The 18,282-nt window shown below is 47.6% G+C and overlaps 1 protein-coding gene across 1 annotated transcript in view; it reads right to left on the minus strand.

The window, feature by feature from the left end:
* Positions 1–18,282, minus strand: part of LOC115080968 — a 312,075-nt gene that overhangs the window by 102,825 nt on the left and 190,968 nt on the right. Inside the window, exons 7-8 of the mRNA XM_029585462.1 lie at positions 7,971–8,049; positions 5,127–5,182 (exon numbers count right to left, since the gene is read on the minus strand). Of these exons, the coding sequence (XP_029441322.1) occupies positions 5,127–5,182; positions 7,971–8,049 (135 nt within the window). The remainder of the gene's footprint in view (positions 1–5,126; positions 5,183–7,970; positions 8,050–18,282) is intronic.

Below are 18,282 nucleotides of genomic sequence, written 5' to 3' on the forward strand. Positions count from 1 at the left end.
GCAACACCAAAATGTTTGGTGGACTGTCTATGGGCTTCTGCCCCTTCCAGATAGAAGACTATGGCTCGCTTGCAGCCCAAACTATGCAGTGCTCATTCAACTTGTTGCAAAGGGGGCCTGGGAAAGAATATTGGTAGGATGATTGACTGGTTAAGATGGAAATCCATCACCATCTTAGGCAGGAACTTAGGGTGCATATGCAAGACCACCATGTCATGATAAAACTTAATATAAGGTAGATAAGTCACTAAGGCCTGAGCTCGCTGACCCTGTGCACTGAAGTGACTGCCACCAAAATTATGACCTTCCAGGTTAGGTACTTTAGGTAACAGGTGCACAGTGGCTCAAAAGGAGCTTTCATCAGCTGAGCTAATACCACATTGAGGTCCCTAGACACAGCAGGAAGCCTCAGGGGAGACTTCAATTGAAGCAGGCCCCATATGAAGCATATAACTGTAGGCTGTACAGAGATGGATGTACCATCTACAGCTTGGTACACTACAAGGAAAACTTGCTCTACTTCAGTCCGTAGGACTTTCTAGGGGAAGGCTTTCTAGAAGCCACCAGGACCTGGAACACATCCTCTGAAAGATCAAGCGGCTGCAGGATTAATCTCTCATCATTCAGGCTGTGAGCGACAGGGACTGGAGGTTGGGCTGCCGCTGCCTGCCCAGAACTTGCGTGATGAAATCTGGGGAAGTCCCCAGACTGATCAGTCTCCAGAAGAACAACTTCCATAGGAGTAAAAACCAGACCTGTTTCTGCCAGTGAGAGGCTATGAGGATCATAGTCCGCCTGTCCTCACAAAGCTTCAAAAGATTTTTCACCACTAAGGGAATCAGAGGAAACACATTTAGAAATCCCTTGCCCCAATGACAGGTGAGGGCATCCGAAACTGTTTTGCCATCTGACCTGTACAGGGAACAGAACTGAGGTACCTTCCTGTTGCAGGGGGATGTGAACAGATCTACATCTGGGCTCCCCCAGAGATGGAATATCTGATTCACTACATCCTGGTCCAGGGACCATTCGTGGGGTCTGAAGTCTCAACTCAGCCTGTCTGCTACCACGTTCTCTGCCCGACCAGGTACATGGCCCTGAACACCATCCCATGGACAAGGCCCTCCCAGCACCCTTTCCTAACACTTTCTCGTGCCTCCCTGCTTGTTGACATACCATATAGCTACTGTTGGTGGGGGTCGGGAAAACTTTGTTGGACAGCCAATCTTTGAAAGCCCAAAGCGTGTACCTGATCGCCCAAAGCTCCATAAAGTTGATTTGACAAGAATGTTCCTGGGCGGACAAGAGACCCTAAGTGCTGAGTCCATCTACATGAGCTCCCCACTCCATAGTGGATGCATCCGTGATTACGAGAATTTGGGTAGGGGGACTTTGAAATGAAATAACCTTTTCAGATTTGAAAGCACCCACCAACAGGACAATGAGTCCCGGAGTGACAGGCAGATTCAGATGCAATCCCGAAGGCTCTGAGTGGACTGGCACCACTGTGACCTCAGGGTTCATTGGGTTCTGCGCATCTGTAAACATGCCAAGGGAGTGACATGGACGGTTACGGCCATATGGCCCAACAACCTCAACACTTGCCAGGCTGACACTTGCTGGCCCTGTTGGATTTCTGCTATGATGGTCATCAAAGTGACAGCCCTCTAGCAAGGCAGAAAGGCCTTGGCCTGAGCTGTGTCTAGCATGATTCTTTTGAAGTCCAATTGAAATGACAGGCTAAGTTGGGACTTTGGGTAGTTAAGAATGAACCCTGGTGACTCTAATGCCCGAATGGTCAAGCACATGGACCTGATGGCCCCTGCCTGAGATGTGCTCTTGAATAGCCAATTGTCCAGGTACAGGAAAACATGTACTCCCAGCCTGTGGAGGTGCACCATCACCATGGCCAGGCATTTTGTGAAGACCCGTGGGGCTGATTTGAGCCCGAATGGCAACACCTGGTACTGGAAGTGCTGTTTTTCCATGATAAATTGGAGATACTTCCTGTGATTGGGGAAGATCTTGATATAAATATGTCCTTTAGGTCAAGAGAACATAGCCAGTCCCCTTTTTGCAGGGAGATCAAGGTACCCAGGAAAACCATCCTGAACTTTTCTTTTCTTAGAAAATTGTACAAGGCCCCTATGTCTAGGATGGCACGGAGTCCTCCTGTTCTTTTTGGAATCAGGAAGTACCTGGAGTAGAATCCCCACCTAGTTTGCCCTGGTGGTATGGGCTCAACCACTCTGGCCATTAAGAGGGAGGAGAGTTCCGCTAATAGTACCTCCTGATGTGCTCCCAGCCCCCAAAATCGGCACAGAGGACAATTTAGCAGGAGACCCAATAGGTTCAATTGGTACTCCTGGATGGACAGAACTGGGCCACTGGTTTGCAAAGAACTGCAGCCTTCCCCCAACCAGAGGGTTCATTGTCCCGGATTCGAGCAACTGGCATATGCTCGCTATGACCCAGTCAAACCCCAACCCTGGAGTTGACAGAGGAGCCAGCTGGGGCTTGGGGGCTTTCTACTGCCTAGGATGGCCACAGAAGCCCTGATGTTGTGGATGGGAGAGAGGGGGTGGAGGATAGTACTTCCTTTGGCGAAAAAATACTTCCTTGGCCTCAGTCTCGCCGGCCTCCTGGAAGAGGAGGATGGGTCTGGAGTACTGGTGGTAAGTTGTTGGAGGTTTTCATGGTTTTCCCGAAGTTGGGCCAAAGTTTCCATCACTCTATCTCCGAAGAAATGCTCTCTTGTACATGGCATGTCAGTGGCCCAAAGCCATGCCACCCTGTGAGTGCTGATTCCCACTGTAGACTCTCAATGTCGTCTCAAAAACATTGTAGATCACACGGACCTCATGTTTTCCACAAATCAGGCCCTTATGCACTAGCGACATGAGGGTCTCCTGCTACTGTTGAGGCATTTTTTTGGCCACCTCCTGTACCTGCTTCCAGATGTCCTGCGAGTACTGGCTCATGTAGAGATGATAGGCAGTGATGCAGGGAATGAGCATGGTACCTTGAAACACCTTCCTCCCAAAAGCATCCATTGCTCTATGATCCTTCCCTGGGGATGCCAAGGAATGAGTCTGAGAGCGCTAGGCCTTCTTGAGGGCAGATTTGACTACCAGTTGATGCTTATCTAATCCGGCAGCATTCTGGACAAGGTAGAACCCATCTGCCTTCTTATTAATGGGAGGCACTGTAAGGGGGTGTTCCCATATCCTCAGCAGCAACTCCTTAAGGATCTTGTGAACTGGGACCGCATGATCTCCTTAGGAGGCTCCACAAACTGGAGGATCTCCAGCATTTTGTGCCTGGCATCCTCCTCCATCAATAACTGAAAAGGGATGGTCTCTGCCATCATCCTCACAAAACGTGCAAGGGTTAAGTACTCAGTTGGAGACTTCCTTCACTCCTCTGGAGGAGAAGGTTCTGAAGGAAGAACCTGTGAGCCTTCGGAAGAGGACTCTGAAGCATCATCAACCCAGGAGTCATAGGGTTCTTCATCCTCACTGTAAGCCACAGCGCATGGGTCCTGAAGTGCTTGGCCTTCGTCCAGAGATGCAGGCACCTGTAGAACTGGATGGGGGAGGGGGAGCAGGCCTCAGCATCTCTGCTGGCTTCGATGAAACTTCCTCCTCGGAGGCACCAGCAATGACAATATCAGTAGGGGGAGGCCTTGGAGCCCCAATGCTGTCTTGGGAACCGGTACCAGCTGGGTAAATAATGCACCAATGAGCACATTGAGCTTCTCCAGAAGTGGTATGTGGATGGGTAGCACACCGCTGATGCCACAGAACCAAAGCTCTATAGGCCTAGTCGACTGCTAGCTGGACTCAGTTCTCCAACTCCTTTTCGAATGTTGCTGATGCCAACCCTGAAAGGGAGGAAGGAGGGGTGGCCAGATTCTCTTCGGACCTAAGAGGTGGATCAGTGACTGGCATCAGAACAGATGGAGACCTTCATGGACCCCTGGCACAGATGTTGGATTGGCACTCCTTGCTGTGGGGTCACTTTGGGGGCATCATGGCAAAAGCCGGTGCATCCCTGTGCCCAGTACCATGCATCAATAGGGACCGGTGCTGATACTTCTTCGGCTTCCTTTGATGCTCGGCTGATGACAAGAAACGGGACATCCTCGGCCTGGAGGAGATCGACAATGGTCCGCCTCCGGCGCCCCTATCTTCCGGCGGCATGGATGGAACCAACGGTCCCACCGATGTGATGGCTTGGTGTCCTTTGATGTGGCTCCATGGTCATTCGATGTGAAGCTGCCAGCAGATACAATGCCACCAGCAGATGCAATGCCGATGCCTTGGACTTCTTCAACCTGAAGAACTGCTTCATCTTGTGGAGTCGAAGCCGACATCCCTTCGGGGTCATGTGGGCACATAAGCGACAACCCTGGACTTCATGCAATGCGTCCAGGCAGAGGATACATATCTCATGTGGATCTGTGATGGACACGGTCCTTGGCAAATGGGGGTTTCATCAAAAACTGGACTTGGCCATGATGGTTGAAACAAAAGGGGCACAACTGAAGGTGTTGGTGGCAGGGCATCAAAGGCTGGTGGGCACCAATACACTGCCATCACGGGGAATCGACTGTGAAAGGAAACTTACCCGAATCGCTGAAACCCCTTACTAGGAGACGCTATGGGAGTGCAACGGAACAACAAGGAAAAACTCCGAAAAATGAGAGAAAAAAATATTTCCACAAGGCCAAAAATAGCCAAAGTGAGCTCACTCACACCACAAGGCTTACAGCTCCACGGAAAAAAAAGAGACTGGAGAGGGACCCTGCATGGACACAGTTCTAGAAACGTTGACATAAGTTTTCTGCATTGGAGCTCCATCTGATGATTCACCAATGTGTGAGGACTACATCCTGCTTGTCTTCAATCACTGCTGCTGCCCCAGTGCTGGAAACAAATATCAGCTATTGTGATATGCCAGAGCCCCAATAACTTTCAAATTTTCATTTAAAAACATTACATAAGAAGTCTAATGCATAACCAAAGAGAGGGCACAAAATACTATTGGAAGATTTGTAAATCCAAACTGTAGCAGCCATGATAGTGCTCTTTTGATTTCTGTGATCCAAAAACAACTAAACTTACTTGGATTCTAGAGAGGTGACTTGGAAAGAATTATTCTCGAGAATTGTCCCTGAAGACTGGTCCATGTAAGAGAAAAATACTTGATTATATTTTTGGCATTTTCATATTTCATTGTTTAGTTTTTAATTATTTTAATTCTATCTTATTTCTCCTTGTCCATTTTTTACCTCTTAAATACAGGAACATGACAGCAGAAAAAGACCATATTACCTAGTCTGACCATCTGCACAACCAATTTAGCTTTGCAATTTTCATCACTCCCTCAGAGATCTCCTATATTTCTCCAATGCTTTCTTCAATTCTTATACTATTTTTGACTCCACCACCTTCATTGGGAGGCTGTTCCATGCATCCACCACCCTCTCGGTGAAGAAATATTTCATAAGACTACTCCTCAGGCTACCCCTTTTACCTCATCTCGTGACCTCTTATTCCAGAATCTTTCTTCTGAAAGAGGACTCACCTCATATGCATATCTCTCCATCCCACCTTTCCTCTAGGGTACACATGTTTAGACTTTTAAGTCTATCACCATATGCTTTATAACCAAGACTGCTGACCATTTTAGTAGCCGCCCTCTGGACTGAATACAATTGATTAATATCTTTTTGAAGGTGTGGTCTCCAAAACTCTACACAGTATTCCAAGGGAGGTCTCATCTCCCTTTTTCTGCTGACCATTCCTCTCCCTATGCAGCCAAGCATCTTTCTGGCTTTTGCTATTGCTTTATCTGCCTGTTTGGCCACTTGAAGATTATCAGATACAATCACCCCCCGATCCCGCTCTTCCTTTGTGCTTGGAAGAATTACATAGTAACATAGAAATGATGGCAGAAAAAATCAAATGGTCCATCCAGTCTGCCCAGCAAGCTTCATATAGTTGTAACTTTCGCTCCGGGCAGGTTACTACCAGAGCCTTATGTTAAAACTTGTAATATTTACAATCAAAACCAAGCAACTTCAAAACCATAACAAAATGACTGTTAGCAACATTTTTATGGGATGAGCAGCCTTTTTGATAATTCAGAGAATGCTGCTTGAATGTGGTTTGCTTTTGGAATTGGTTGTTGAAGCTATCCTGTCCTTTCTCCCTAATGTTTGTGCATCAGTCTGCGACACCTAGCTTTAGACTAGATGGTCACTGTAGCGAGATATTTTATTTGATTATATTGAAAAAGTGCATGTGTGTGTGACAAAGGATGAAAAGGAAAAGTAAAATATAAAAATATTTTCTGTTTAAGAAGTACTCTCAGGGGCGGATTTTCAGAGCCCTGCTCGCGTAAATCCGCCCAAAACCGGGCGGATTTACGCGAGCAGGGCCCTGCGCGCCGGTAAGCCTATTTTACATAGGCCTACCGGCGCGCGCAGACCCCGGGACTCGCGTACGTCCCGGGGTTTTCGGAGGGGGGCGTGTCGGGGGCGTGTCGGGGGGCGGGCCCGGTCGTCGCGGCGTTTTGGGGGCGTGTCGGCAGCGTTTTGGGGGCGGGTACGGGGGCGTGGCTACGGCCCGGGGCGGTCCGGGGGCGTGGCCGCGCCCTCCGTACCCGCCCCCAGGTCGCGGCCCGGCGCGCAGCAGGCCCGCTGGCGCGCGGGGATTTACGTCTCCCTCCGGGAGGCGTAAATCCCCCGACAAAGGTAAGGGGGGGGTGTAGACAGGGCCGGGTGGGTGGGTTAGGTAGGGGAAGGGAGGGTAAGGTGAGGGGAGGGCAAAGGAAAGTTCCCTCCGAGGCCGCTCCGATTTCGGAGCGGCCTTGGAGGGAACGGGGGGAGGCAGCGCGGCTCGGCGCGCGCAGGCTATACAAAATCGATAGCCTTGCGCGCGCCGATCCAGGATTTTAGTGGATACGCGCGGCTCCGCGCGTATCTACTAAAATCCAGCGTACTTTTGCTTGAGTCTGATGCGCAAGCAAAAGTAGGCTGATCGCGCTTCTTTTAAAATCTACCCCTCAGTGTACATCTCAGAATGCATGATCATTTCAGAATGATAATATCCCTGCCCCAAAGATCTTATAATCTGGATAGCAACCCAGGGAGTTAACACGATGTTTCAGTTACTCAGTGAGTTGGGGAAAGGGGCATGGCAGAGTGGTCTATGCTTGCAGAAGGCCAGAGGTGAAATATCCTAATGTAATAGACAGGAAGCCAGAATTATTGCTGATGCTTTGAAGGAAGTGTAGAAATTAAAATGTGCATTACATTACAGTCTAATTCTTACATTATTTCTATCTAGGATGTTGTAATAATCTCTTCAGTTTTCTCAGAGCTCATCTTAAAAAAATCACATGTAATTCTGAGCTCTCTCATTCTCTCTTCTCAGCACATCCCAGTTATGGCATATGTTTAAAAAAAATGTAACCCCTGAATTTTTGTTTGCCTTTTATTCCATTTTAGTACTCTGAATCTTTGACTCCCTCATTAACTAATCCGGTCCAGAGTTTGCATGGACTTTTAGTTCTGATTTCCCTATGAGAAATATAAGTATATTCATCTGCATGCAATGGGGCAAAACCAGGACCAGTTGACCTGAGTGTGATGGCAGCCCTAGGGAATCTTGCTGCCATTGCTAACATAGAAACATAGAGGGTGACAGCAAATAAAGAACATTAAGGCCCATCGAGGTAACCCAGTTTTGCTTCCTTTTGCAATGCAGTTTCTGTCAACCAAAGAGCGGTGCTAAGGGTATACCTGGAAGAGGCACCCACTATAGCCTGTGTGGGGAGTGAAGTCAAATTGATAATACAAAGAGGAGGACATGCCTAAGTAATAAATAAAATAAATTTAAAAAATCTTACAAGGAATTGAGTATACAAGGTAATTTGTGGGTGTAACTCAAGGTGGCTCCTACCTCTTGTACAGTGGAGTTATTTGCTGGATCACGGGTGACTTCTGAGGAATCCTTCTCATCAACACACATACATTGTACACTAAATAAAAAAAAAAAGGTTAGAGTCAAGGTATAATCATATTTTTCTTCCATATTCTTAATGCCAATGGAAAAGTACTGGTCCAAATATTTTCTGGAGAAAGCTACAATAAGCATGTGAAAAAGAAGCAGATGAGATTACTTCTATTTTATGATGTCACTAAAAGATCTCCTAATGACATCAGCCCGCAAGGGAATTATTTTCTCCCCAGGATAAGATGACTAGCCCAAAAGATCCTGTACTTTGTTCTAGGCATGGAATCAGGACCACTTTAACCACTTACAGGGGCCCTGGGCAAACTTTTGTGGATGAGCCCTCTTTTATTTTCTGCAGATGGAACGCGTCAATCATAATATCTCTGTGCTTACACACAAGTTACTATTGTTGACAACTGGCAAAAAAAGTTTTCAATCAAACACGCAGATGTGAGATCTATCAAGCCGGCTGACCCTATGAGGGATTTAATCATTTGAATGTGTCATTTGTTGTCAGAATTTGACAAATATTGTATCTTTTTCTTTTTTGTTAGATATATCATTAAATGCCTTGTGTTATGGGCTCGCCATTATGCAGGGGGCCTGAGCAGGCTGCTCCTTTGCCCATAGGAAACAACAGCCATATATAGACTATTGCAGGAGAAGGACAAGATCAAACAAGCTTTGGCATACAGGCACATGTTCTCAAATTAAGCAAACTTGGTAGTTGGCAGGCAATTATTAGGGATGTGCAGAGCAAAAGTTTATGCTCATAAGTCCATAAGTCGAAAGGGGGTCCCATTTGCGGTCAATATGGACATATGGAGAATTCCATAAGTTGAGTCTATGTCCATATGTGCAAATAAAAATTTAAACCCCTCACCCTCCTTAATCCCCCCCCCCCCCAAGACTTACCAAAACTCCCTGGTGGTCCAGCGGGGTCAGGACGCCATTTCTGACTTCCTTTGCAAGGAGCACGTGACGTCAGCGTCACGTCGGAGTGACGCGGCGTCACGTGATTCCCCGCGGGTTCGCTCCGGGACCCTCGTTCGACCCAAAAGGAACTTTTGGCCAGCTTGGGGGTGTCAGGAGGCCCCCCCAAGCTGGCCACCCCCAAGCTGGCCAAAAGTTCCTTTTGGGTCGAACGAGGGTCCCGGAGCGAACCCGCGGGGAATCACGTGATGTCGGCGCCACGTCGGAGTGACGCGGCGTCACGTGATTCCCCGCGGGTTCGCTCCGGGACCCTCGTTCGACCCAAAAGGAACTTTTGGCCAGCTTGGGGGTGTCAGGAGGCCCCCCCAAGCTGGCCAAAAGTTCCTTTTGGGTCGAACGAGGGTCCCGGAGCGAACCCGCGGGGAATCACGTGACGCCGCGTCACTCCGACGTGGCGCCGACGTCACGTGCTCCTCGCAAAGGAGTTCAGAAATGGCAGAAATGGCGTCCTGACTCCTCACTCGACCACCAGGGAGTTGTGGTAAGTCTTTGGGGGGGGATTAAGGAAGGTGAGGGGTTTAAATTTTTATTTTGGATCAACAATCGCGATTTCCAACGTATTCAACATAGCTATGTTGAATACGTTGGAAATCCGATCGTTTTCGCCTCATCACTTTTTTAAGTTAAAAAAAAAAAAAAAGTAGCGTTTTACATTTAAGTTCAAAACGAATGCACACCCCTAGCAATTATAAGTTCGATCTTTCTGAAATCTTTTATAAGCTTATGGCTTCAAGTATACAGGAAAAAATTGGCTTGATGAAAATCTTTTTCTAAAAGTTAAGTGTTGGTCTGTGTCTTCTGAAAATAAAGTTTGTCACGCATACAATAATGAATTTTCATTTATTTTGTAACGTTGAGGTCTAAAAAGAAACAGCAGACTGAATAATCTATAAGAGGCACAGCTAGGGTTAGTAAAATTAGAATCTTTTTTAAACTTCTTTATTTATTCAGTTTTTTAGAGAATACATTTCAGATTGATAACAACACAGCACAGGCAGCTTTTACAAAGATAACAACTGTTGTAATTAACACTGTTACAAAGAAGAAAAGAAACTATAAATGCCAGTACAGTAGTATTTTCATATCCTCTCTCCTTCTCCACCCCCTCCTTAACTATTAAACAAATATCTTCGGGAAATAGAACGTCAAAATGGCTGAAAAAGAATCATTACAATTAAATATTGTGTAAAGGAATGGGCATAAAATTATATGTTAATATAGTATTCTGAATTTCAGATGATAAGTGATCTATAAAAGGCTGCCATATCTTAAGCACTAATTCCTGTTTTTTTGTCAGATGTTCTTTTTGGAAAAGAATTCAAACACCAATAGCTGCATCATTCTACTTTCCCAATGTGCTATATTAGGACTATCTTGCCAAACCCAATTGGAGAGAATGGTTTTCTTAGCTATTATCCCTGACTTACCTAAGAATAATTTTTGATGAGTAGCAAAATTGCTTAAAGGATGATCATAAAGACCAAACAGCCAAAAAGTCAAATCACCAGGGCGGGGAGAATCTAATATAAAGGAACAGCACATATTTAAATCAATCCAAAAAGAGGTGATCTTTTTAAACAAGTCCAGAAATCATGCAATGATCACTATTTTTCTCACCATGCTTTGGACAGAGAGAAGACAGACACAGAGTCGATTTAAAGGCTCTATTGGATGCCAAGTAAAACTGCCAAATAAATTTGTATTGAGTTTCTCTCAGTAAAACATTTTCCGAAATTGCCAGAATATGTTTAATGTAATACAGAAGATCTTCCTGTGACAATCTAATCTCCGGCCATCTAGCCAAAAGTTTTGGAAGTATATTTATTTATATTCCGCTTTTTGCACTTTTTTTTTTCAGCGCTTCAAAGTGGATTACATTCAGGTTCTGTAGGTATTTCCCTATCCCAGAGGGCTTACAATCTAAGGCCTGGATTTATCAAAATGCACTAAATATCACCTGTGATAGAAAAAGGGGTGTGTTTTATGGTAATAGGCAATTATTGCTAATACCTATGTGAAGAGCTAAGTTACTGCAAATTGTGATAACTTTTTTGCACTTTGAGATAAGTGCCAGAATTGTGGTATTTCTTACATACAACCACTGGGAGGACCATGGAGAGAGAGTGTGAGAGAGAGAGAGAGAGAGAGACTAGCCATAATGCCCTCACCCTAGATATCTACGGGATGCCCACCTAGCAACTGAAGATGAGGTGTAGGTATTAGTGTAGGGGTTAGGGGCCACTTTGACATTCAAAGTGAGACCTACGAACAGAACAAAGATGAGATTTGTTCAATATTCTCTCAACCTAGCTTGATGGACTCTCTACCTGGGTAACGTCAAGCTAGGTTGAGAGAACATTGCTCAAATCTCATCTTTGGGTGAGTTTCCTCACTCCGAGGGTCATCAGATCTTCACAAGAGAGCACTGTTCTGTTCGTACATCTCACTTTGAATGTCAAAGTGGCCCCTAACCCCTACACTAATACCTACACCTCACCTTCAGTTGCTAGATGGGCCTCCCATAGATATCTAGGGTGAGGGCATTATGGCTAGTCTCTCTCTCTCTCTCTCTCTCTCTGTGCTGTAAAACAGGCCTTTGAAAACACATCACAAAATGCAATAAAGCTTTAACGCAACCTATCGCACAACTTAACCATACTGAAAAAGATGTAATTAAAGCCGTGCGATAGGATTTCACAAAATGGTAAACCCACCCCTAACACCTCGTGCTAATGCATGCGAAAACACCTTATAACATTTTGATAAATGACCCCCTAAGTTTGTACCTGAGGCAATGGAGGGTAAAGTGACTTGCCCAAGGTCATAAGGCACAACAGCTTTAAAATGTTACGCTTGGGCTCCGGTCAGGAGTCGTGAACACCACCCAGCAGGGTGGCTCCAGGTGGTGAGAGACAGGAATGGCTAGAAACAGTGTCTGGTTCCAGGCTGGGTCAGGGCAGGCAGCAAGTAGCAGTGTCTAGGTCCAGGCTGGGTCAGGGCAGGCGGCAAGTAGCAGTGTCTGGGTCTAGGCTGGGTCAGGGCAGGCGGCAAGTAGCAGTGTCTGGGTTCAGGCTGGGTCAGGGCAAGGCAGGTCAGAAGGCCCGTAGGCCACACACACACAGAATGCCCGTAGGCCACACACAGTAAGCAGGGCAAGGCAGGTCAGAAGGCCCGTAGGCCACACACACACAGAAGGCCCGTAGGCCACACACCGTAAGCAAGGCAAGGCAGAGAAGGCCCGTAGGCCACACACACACAGAAGGCCCGTAGGCCACACACCGTAAGCAGGGCAAGGCAGAGAAGGCCCGTAGGCCACACACACACACACAGAAGGCCCGTAGGCCACACACCGTAAGCAGGGCAAGGCAGGTCAGAAGGCCCGTAGGCCACACACACACAGAAGGCCTGTAGGCCACACAAGGCAAGGCAAGACAAGGCAAGGAATAAGGCCCGAAGGCCGCGCAAGGCAAGGAATAAGGCCCGAAGGCCACGCAAGGCAAGGCAAGGCAAGGAATAAGGCCCGAAGGCCGCGCAAGGCAAGGGAAGGTCCAGGGACCAAATGCACAGCAAGCAAGGAAGGCTAGAGCAGGGAGCCCAGGCGAGCTCGATGCCAAAGCCCTGAGGGAACTATCAGGCAGGGTTATAAGGGACAGCCCAGAACATAGAGAGGAGAAGGGAGATGGACTGGGCCTGTCAGGAGATCCAGCTCTAGAGGGACCCCTGGTGGTGAGGCGGTTGCACAGCAGCCATAGCCGTAACAGTACCCCCCCCTCAAGGCCTCCCCCTCCTCCTGGATCCCATCTGTGCAGGAGGTAATCAATAATAACGTGAGACCACTCCGGGGGTGATGCGGCAGGTTCAACTCCTTCCCGAGGCAGTAAGGCAGTCCATAACCCCACCTGGGGTGATAAGGCAGACACAACCCCAACCTGGGGCAGCAAAATAGTCCATAACCCCTCTTGGGACAAGGCGGCAGGGTTAGACCCCTCCTGGGGTAGCAGAGGTGGTGCAGATTTCCATAACCCCTCCTGGGGTGATAAGGGGAACACAAACTCCACCTGGGGCAGCAGGACCGGTTCAGCAGACTCAGACGGCTGAGTTAGGAAGTCTGTCAATAGGACTGGTTTGGACCCCTCCGGGGACGGCAGCAGGACCGGCTCGAGCCCTTCCGGGGGCGGCAGCAGGACTGGTTCGGACCCCTCCGAGGACGGCAGCAGGACCGGTTCGGCAGGCTCAGATGGCTGAGTCAGAAAGTCTGTCAGTAGGACCGGTTCGGACCCCTCCAGGGGCGGCAGCAGGACCGGTTCGAGCCCCTCCAGGGGCGGCAGCAGGACCGGATCAGCAGGCTCAGATGACTGAGTCAGAAAGTCTGTCAGCAGGACCGGTGCGGACCCCTCCGAGGACGGCAGCAGGGCCGGTTCGGACCCCTCCGAGGACGGCAGCAGGGCCGGTTCAGCAGGCTCAGATGGCTAAGTCAGAAAGTCTGTCAGTAGGACCGGTTCGGACCCCTCCAGGGACGGCAGCAGGACCGGTTCGAGCCCCTCCAGGGGCGGCAGCAGGGCTGGTTCGGACCCTCCAGGGGCGGCAGCAGGGCCGGTTCGGACCCCTCCGGGGATGACAGCAGGACCGGTTCAGCAGACTCAGGCTCTTCTCGGGGTAGTGCAGGAGACTCTGACCCTTCTTGGGGCGAAACAGCAGGCCCAGACTCTTCTTGGGGTTGTGCAGCAGGTTCAGATGGCAGAGTAGCAAGGTTAGAAGTAGTGCGCATGGAAGACACAGATTGTACTGCCGTGGGCTTAATACCTCGAGCCAAAGTCTGACGCTCCTGATTTTGTTTCTGGAGGAGCAGTTTAGAGAAGGCACAGGCAGTTCTAGGACGTCTAGGGAAGGTGCTCGTTAGTGTCCACTTGGCAGCTGTGGGAAGCAGAGCCCTGCTAGAGTTAATTACTTCCCTCTGCTTCTGTTTCTGGTGCTCTAGCGTGGAAGTTATCGAAGGCTTCTTAACCCGGTGAGTTCTGAGATTTTCAGAGCAAGTTTTTTCCAAAGTGTCCAGAGATGAAGTGCTAGAATGCTTAATCCATAAACTGTTACATGAAATAATGTTGTTAACTGGACCAGAAGCTGAACGCATGGTAGAGCTGACTGTTCTCCCTAATGAAGCAGCTGGTCCTGTAGCTGAACAACAGGGGCACGGTTTGCCTGGTGGTAATAGGCTGGGAATACATGAACATTTCCACCATCCTGGCTTTGGAGTAGAACAGTTTAAACACTCTTGGTAGACAGAGACATTTCTCTTATTGCAGTTACTGCATGTCCAGTGTTCCTGACCAGCAAGTTGACAGGCTAGGCAGTTCTGATAGCTTGGGTAATTCAAGGTCTGACAGGAATTGCAGGTATAAAACTTTGAAGAAGGAGGCATCTTGTAATAGTGAAAAAGTTGACTCACCGGTTTAGCACACAGACCTATCTCTTCCCCTGGAAATTGGTGGCTTCGGCATACTGTTACGCTTGGGCTCCGGTCAGGAGTCGTGAACACCACCCAGCAGGGTGGCTCCAGGTGGTGAGAGACAGGAATGGCTAGAAACAGTGTCTGGTTCCAGGCTGGGTCAGGGCAGGCAGCAAGTAGCAGTGTCTGGGTCCAGGCTGGGTCAGGGCAGGCGGCAAGTAGCAGTGTCTGGGTTCAGGCTGGGTCAGGGCAGGCGGCAAGTAGCAGTGTCTAGGTCTAGGCTGGGTCAGGGCAGGCGGCAAGTAGCAGTGTCTGGGTCTAGGCTGGGTCAGGGCAGGCGGCAAGTAGCAGTGTCTGGGTTCAGGCTGGGTCAGGGCAAGGCAGGTCAGAAGGCCCGTAGGCCACACACACACAGAAGGCCCGTAGGCCACACACCGTAAGCAGGGCAAGGCAGGTCAGAAGGCCCGTAGGCCACACACACACAGAAGGCCCGTAGGCCACACACCATAAGCAGGGCAAGGCAGAGAAGGCCCGTAGGCCACACACACACACAGAAGGCCCGTAGGCCACACACCGTAAGCAGGGCAAGGCAGGTCAGAAGGCCCGTAGGCCACACACACACAGAAGGCCTGTAGGCCACACAAGGCAAGGCAAGGCAAGGAATAAGGCCCGAAGGCCGCGCAAGGCAAGGCAAGGAATAAGGCCCGAAGGCCGCGCAAGGCAAGGCAAGGAATAAGGTCCGAAGGCCGTGCAAGGGAAGGTCCAGGGACCAAATGCACAGCAAGGAAGGCTAGAGCAGGGAGCCCAGGCGAGCTCGATGCCGAAACCCTGAGGGAACTGTCAGGCAGGGTTATAAGGGACAGCCCAGAACATAGAGAGGAGAAGGGAGATGGACTGGGCCTGTCAGGAGATCCAGCTCTAGAGGGACCCCTGGTGGTGAGGCGGTTGCACATATAATTTGCGAACTGCTTTTGAAAAGTTATCACAGGAAGGCTTTTATGGTTTGTGTCTCCATAGTACCTCCTCCATAGTACCTCCTTCAAAGAACCTTCTATCCCAAATAGGGATTTTTATCCTTCAGACTCACAATATAATGTCTTAATTGCAAATAAGTGTAAAAATCTTTACTAGGAAGATGGAATTTACCTTGCAGATCTGGAAAACTACATAACACATTAGATTTAGCAAGAAACATCTGCTTAACACTGAAAACCTTCAGACTGCCTATTTCTGAAGATCACATTTTCCATACCTGGGGAAAACTGGGGGTTTCTCCTAATAGTTAAAAAATCATTATTTTGCCTGGGAATCCTATCAATTTACATAAAAATCCCCACGCTTCTCAACAAAAGGAAACTAGCTGAAAGAGCTTTATGTGTGAAAGAATATGGTGAGCATCTAATTGTATAATAGAGGATAAAGAGATATCTCCAAACCATTTTTGTAAATCAGTCAGGGAAGAAATCGAAGTGCCCAGAAGCCAAACCCTAATATGCCGGAGCACGCAGGATAAATTGTAATGTTTTAGATTTGGACAGTTTAATCCCCCAGCCTTAATGGGTTGCATTAGGATTTGGAAGGAAAGCCTTGTCTTCTTCTGTTACAAATAAAATTTTAAAAAATGTATCGATCTCTAATAAAACAGTATGGGTAAAACCAGATAGATAACAACTGCATTAAGTAAAGCCATTGGGAATTTCTATCATATTTATTTTTATTTATTTATTTATTTATTTATATTCTTTTTTATACCGAAGTATAGCTGAGTGCCTTCACCCTGGTTTACAGTGTAACAACTTCATACAATGAACAGGTTATAAATTATAACACAATGTAACAAAGTTATAACATCTCGGCAATAGCAGAGTATAACATGTTAGAATGAGACAATTTAAGGCTTAATTTAGAAGAAGAAACTTATTAAAGAAGTAATAGAGTTCAAGATGAAGGTTGATATTGATATATATATTGATCAAATCAGTCTGTGAATGATTGTCTAAACAACCATATTTTTAGTTCTTTTTTGAATGATTTGGAATCTTTGATGGAACTTAGGTATCCTGGGATAGAGTTCCATTCTGTTGGTCCAGCTATAGAGAAGGCTCTATGTCTGGTAGAGGATAGTTTCGCAGATGAGAGAGGAGGAATAATTAGCTGTAACTTGTCAGAAGACCTCGAAGGGCGGGGAGATTTGTGAATTGCAATCATGTTGTCCAGAGATGAATTGTTGTCTTTGTAAATTTCGTTATGTAGAATGGTTAAGGATTTGTATTTAATTTAATAAATGTATCCTGCTCATGAGAGATAAAGGGGCAACGCGCGTAACCCTTCAAAATCCACTCCTGCGCGCGCTGAGCCTATTTTGCATAGGCCTGACGACGCACGCAAGCCCCAGGATCCGCGCATGTCCCGAAGCTTGAAAAAAGGGGCGGGGAGTAGGCAGGGCAGTCAGGGGGTGGACGGGGCGGGGCTGAGGCTGAGGCTTCCGGTACAGCGACAGTGCTGGGGGATTGCGCGCCGGCCCAGAGGCAGGAATAAATAAAACAATAAAGGTGGGGGGGGGGGGGGGGGGCGGGATTTAGCTAGGGCTGAGGGGGTGGGTTAGATAGGGGAAGGTGGGGGGGCAGAGGGAACGGGGAAAGCCATCAGGGCTCCCCTAGGGCTCGGTGCACGCAAGGTGCACAAGTGTGCACCCCCTTTCATGTGCCAACCCCGGATTTTATTACATGTGTGCGGCTGCACGTGCACGTTATAAAATTGGGCGTAGATTTGTGCGTGCTGCATTGCGCGCACAAATCTACGCCCGCGTGTAATTCTTAAAATCCGGCCCAAAGGGAATACCTTCCATTGCTTCTTTTTTCCTTTAATGAACACATCAAAGGGGAGACATTAGGTTTATATAAATCCTTAATATAAATTGGGATGCGGATTCCCAAGTATTTCATGTCTAATTTTACCCATTTTAAAGGAAAAGTATCATCCACTGCTGTTGCAAAGCGCCCAATACTACTAGGTCCTCAGATTTGTCTCAGTTTATCTTTAAACCTGCAAACGCTGCAAAGATATTCTGTAGAACTAAAACCCTATCCAGAGCTCATACTGGATTTGTAAGAAAAACTAAGATATTATCAGCAAAAGCTGCTATCTTAAAAGAGATATTCCCAAATTCCAGTCCCAGTATGGAACTATCAGTTTGCATTTTTCTGAGGAAAAGATCAATAGCAAGAATATATAGAAGAGGGGAGAGGGGGCAACCTTGCTGTACTCCTATGTTTATGGAAAATGTGGAGGACCAGCCCCCATTGGCTTAAATATGCGATACCGGTTTTCGATAAAGAAGGGAAATACTTGTAATGATATTTCCTGAGAACCCAAACTTCTGGAGTCCCGAAAACCTATGGGAAATTCTATCAAAAGCTTTTTCAGAATCAAAGCCTACTTCTAGAGCTGTGATCTTTTTCTGTTTACAATAAGAGATTGTGGTTATTAATTTAACTATATGAATTCTGCCGATCTTCCTTTAACGAAGCCAACCTGTTCAGAAGAGATCATTGAGGGGAGAATTAAACTTAGTCTATCAACCAGCATGTTTGTATAAATTTTCAGATCGTAGTTGAGTAAAGATATAGGCCGAAAAGACGCTGGTAAGGTAGGGTCTTTCCATGGTTCAGCTAGAATAGTTATATGTACAGTATTTGTTGCGTGTGCCTGCTGCAGCAGGCCCATGACTGGGCCCACTTACCCCCATTTGCCTGCTCCAGCGCCTGATTCTGCCTCCCTTGTAGCCATGGGCAGTCGCCTCTGTGTCCGGGCTGCTCC

This window comes from Rhinatrema bivittatum, chromosome 1, assembly GCF_901001135.1.
Source record: "Rhinatrema bivittatum chromosome 1, aRhiBiv1.1, whole genome shotgun sequence".
Classification (NCBI taxonomy): Eukaryota; Metazoa; Chordata; class Amphibia; order Gymnophiona; family Rhinatrematidae; genus Rhinatrema; species Rhinatrema bivittatum.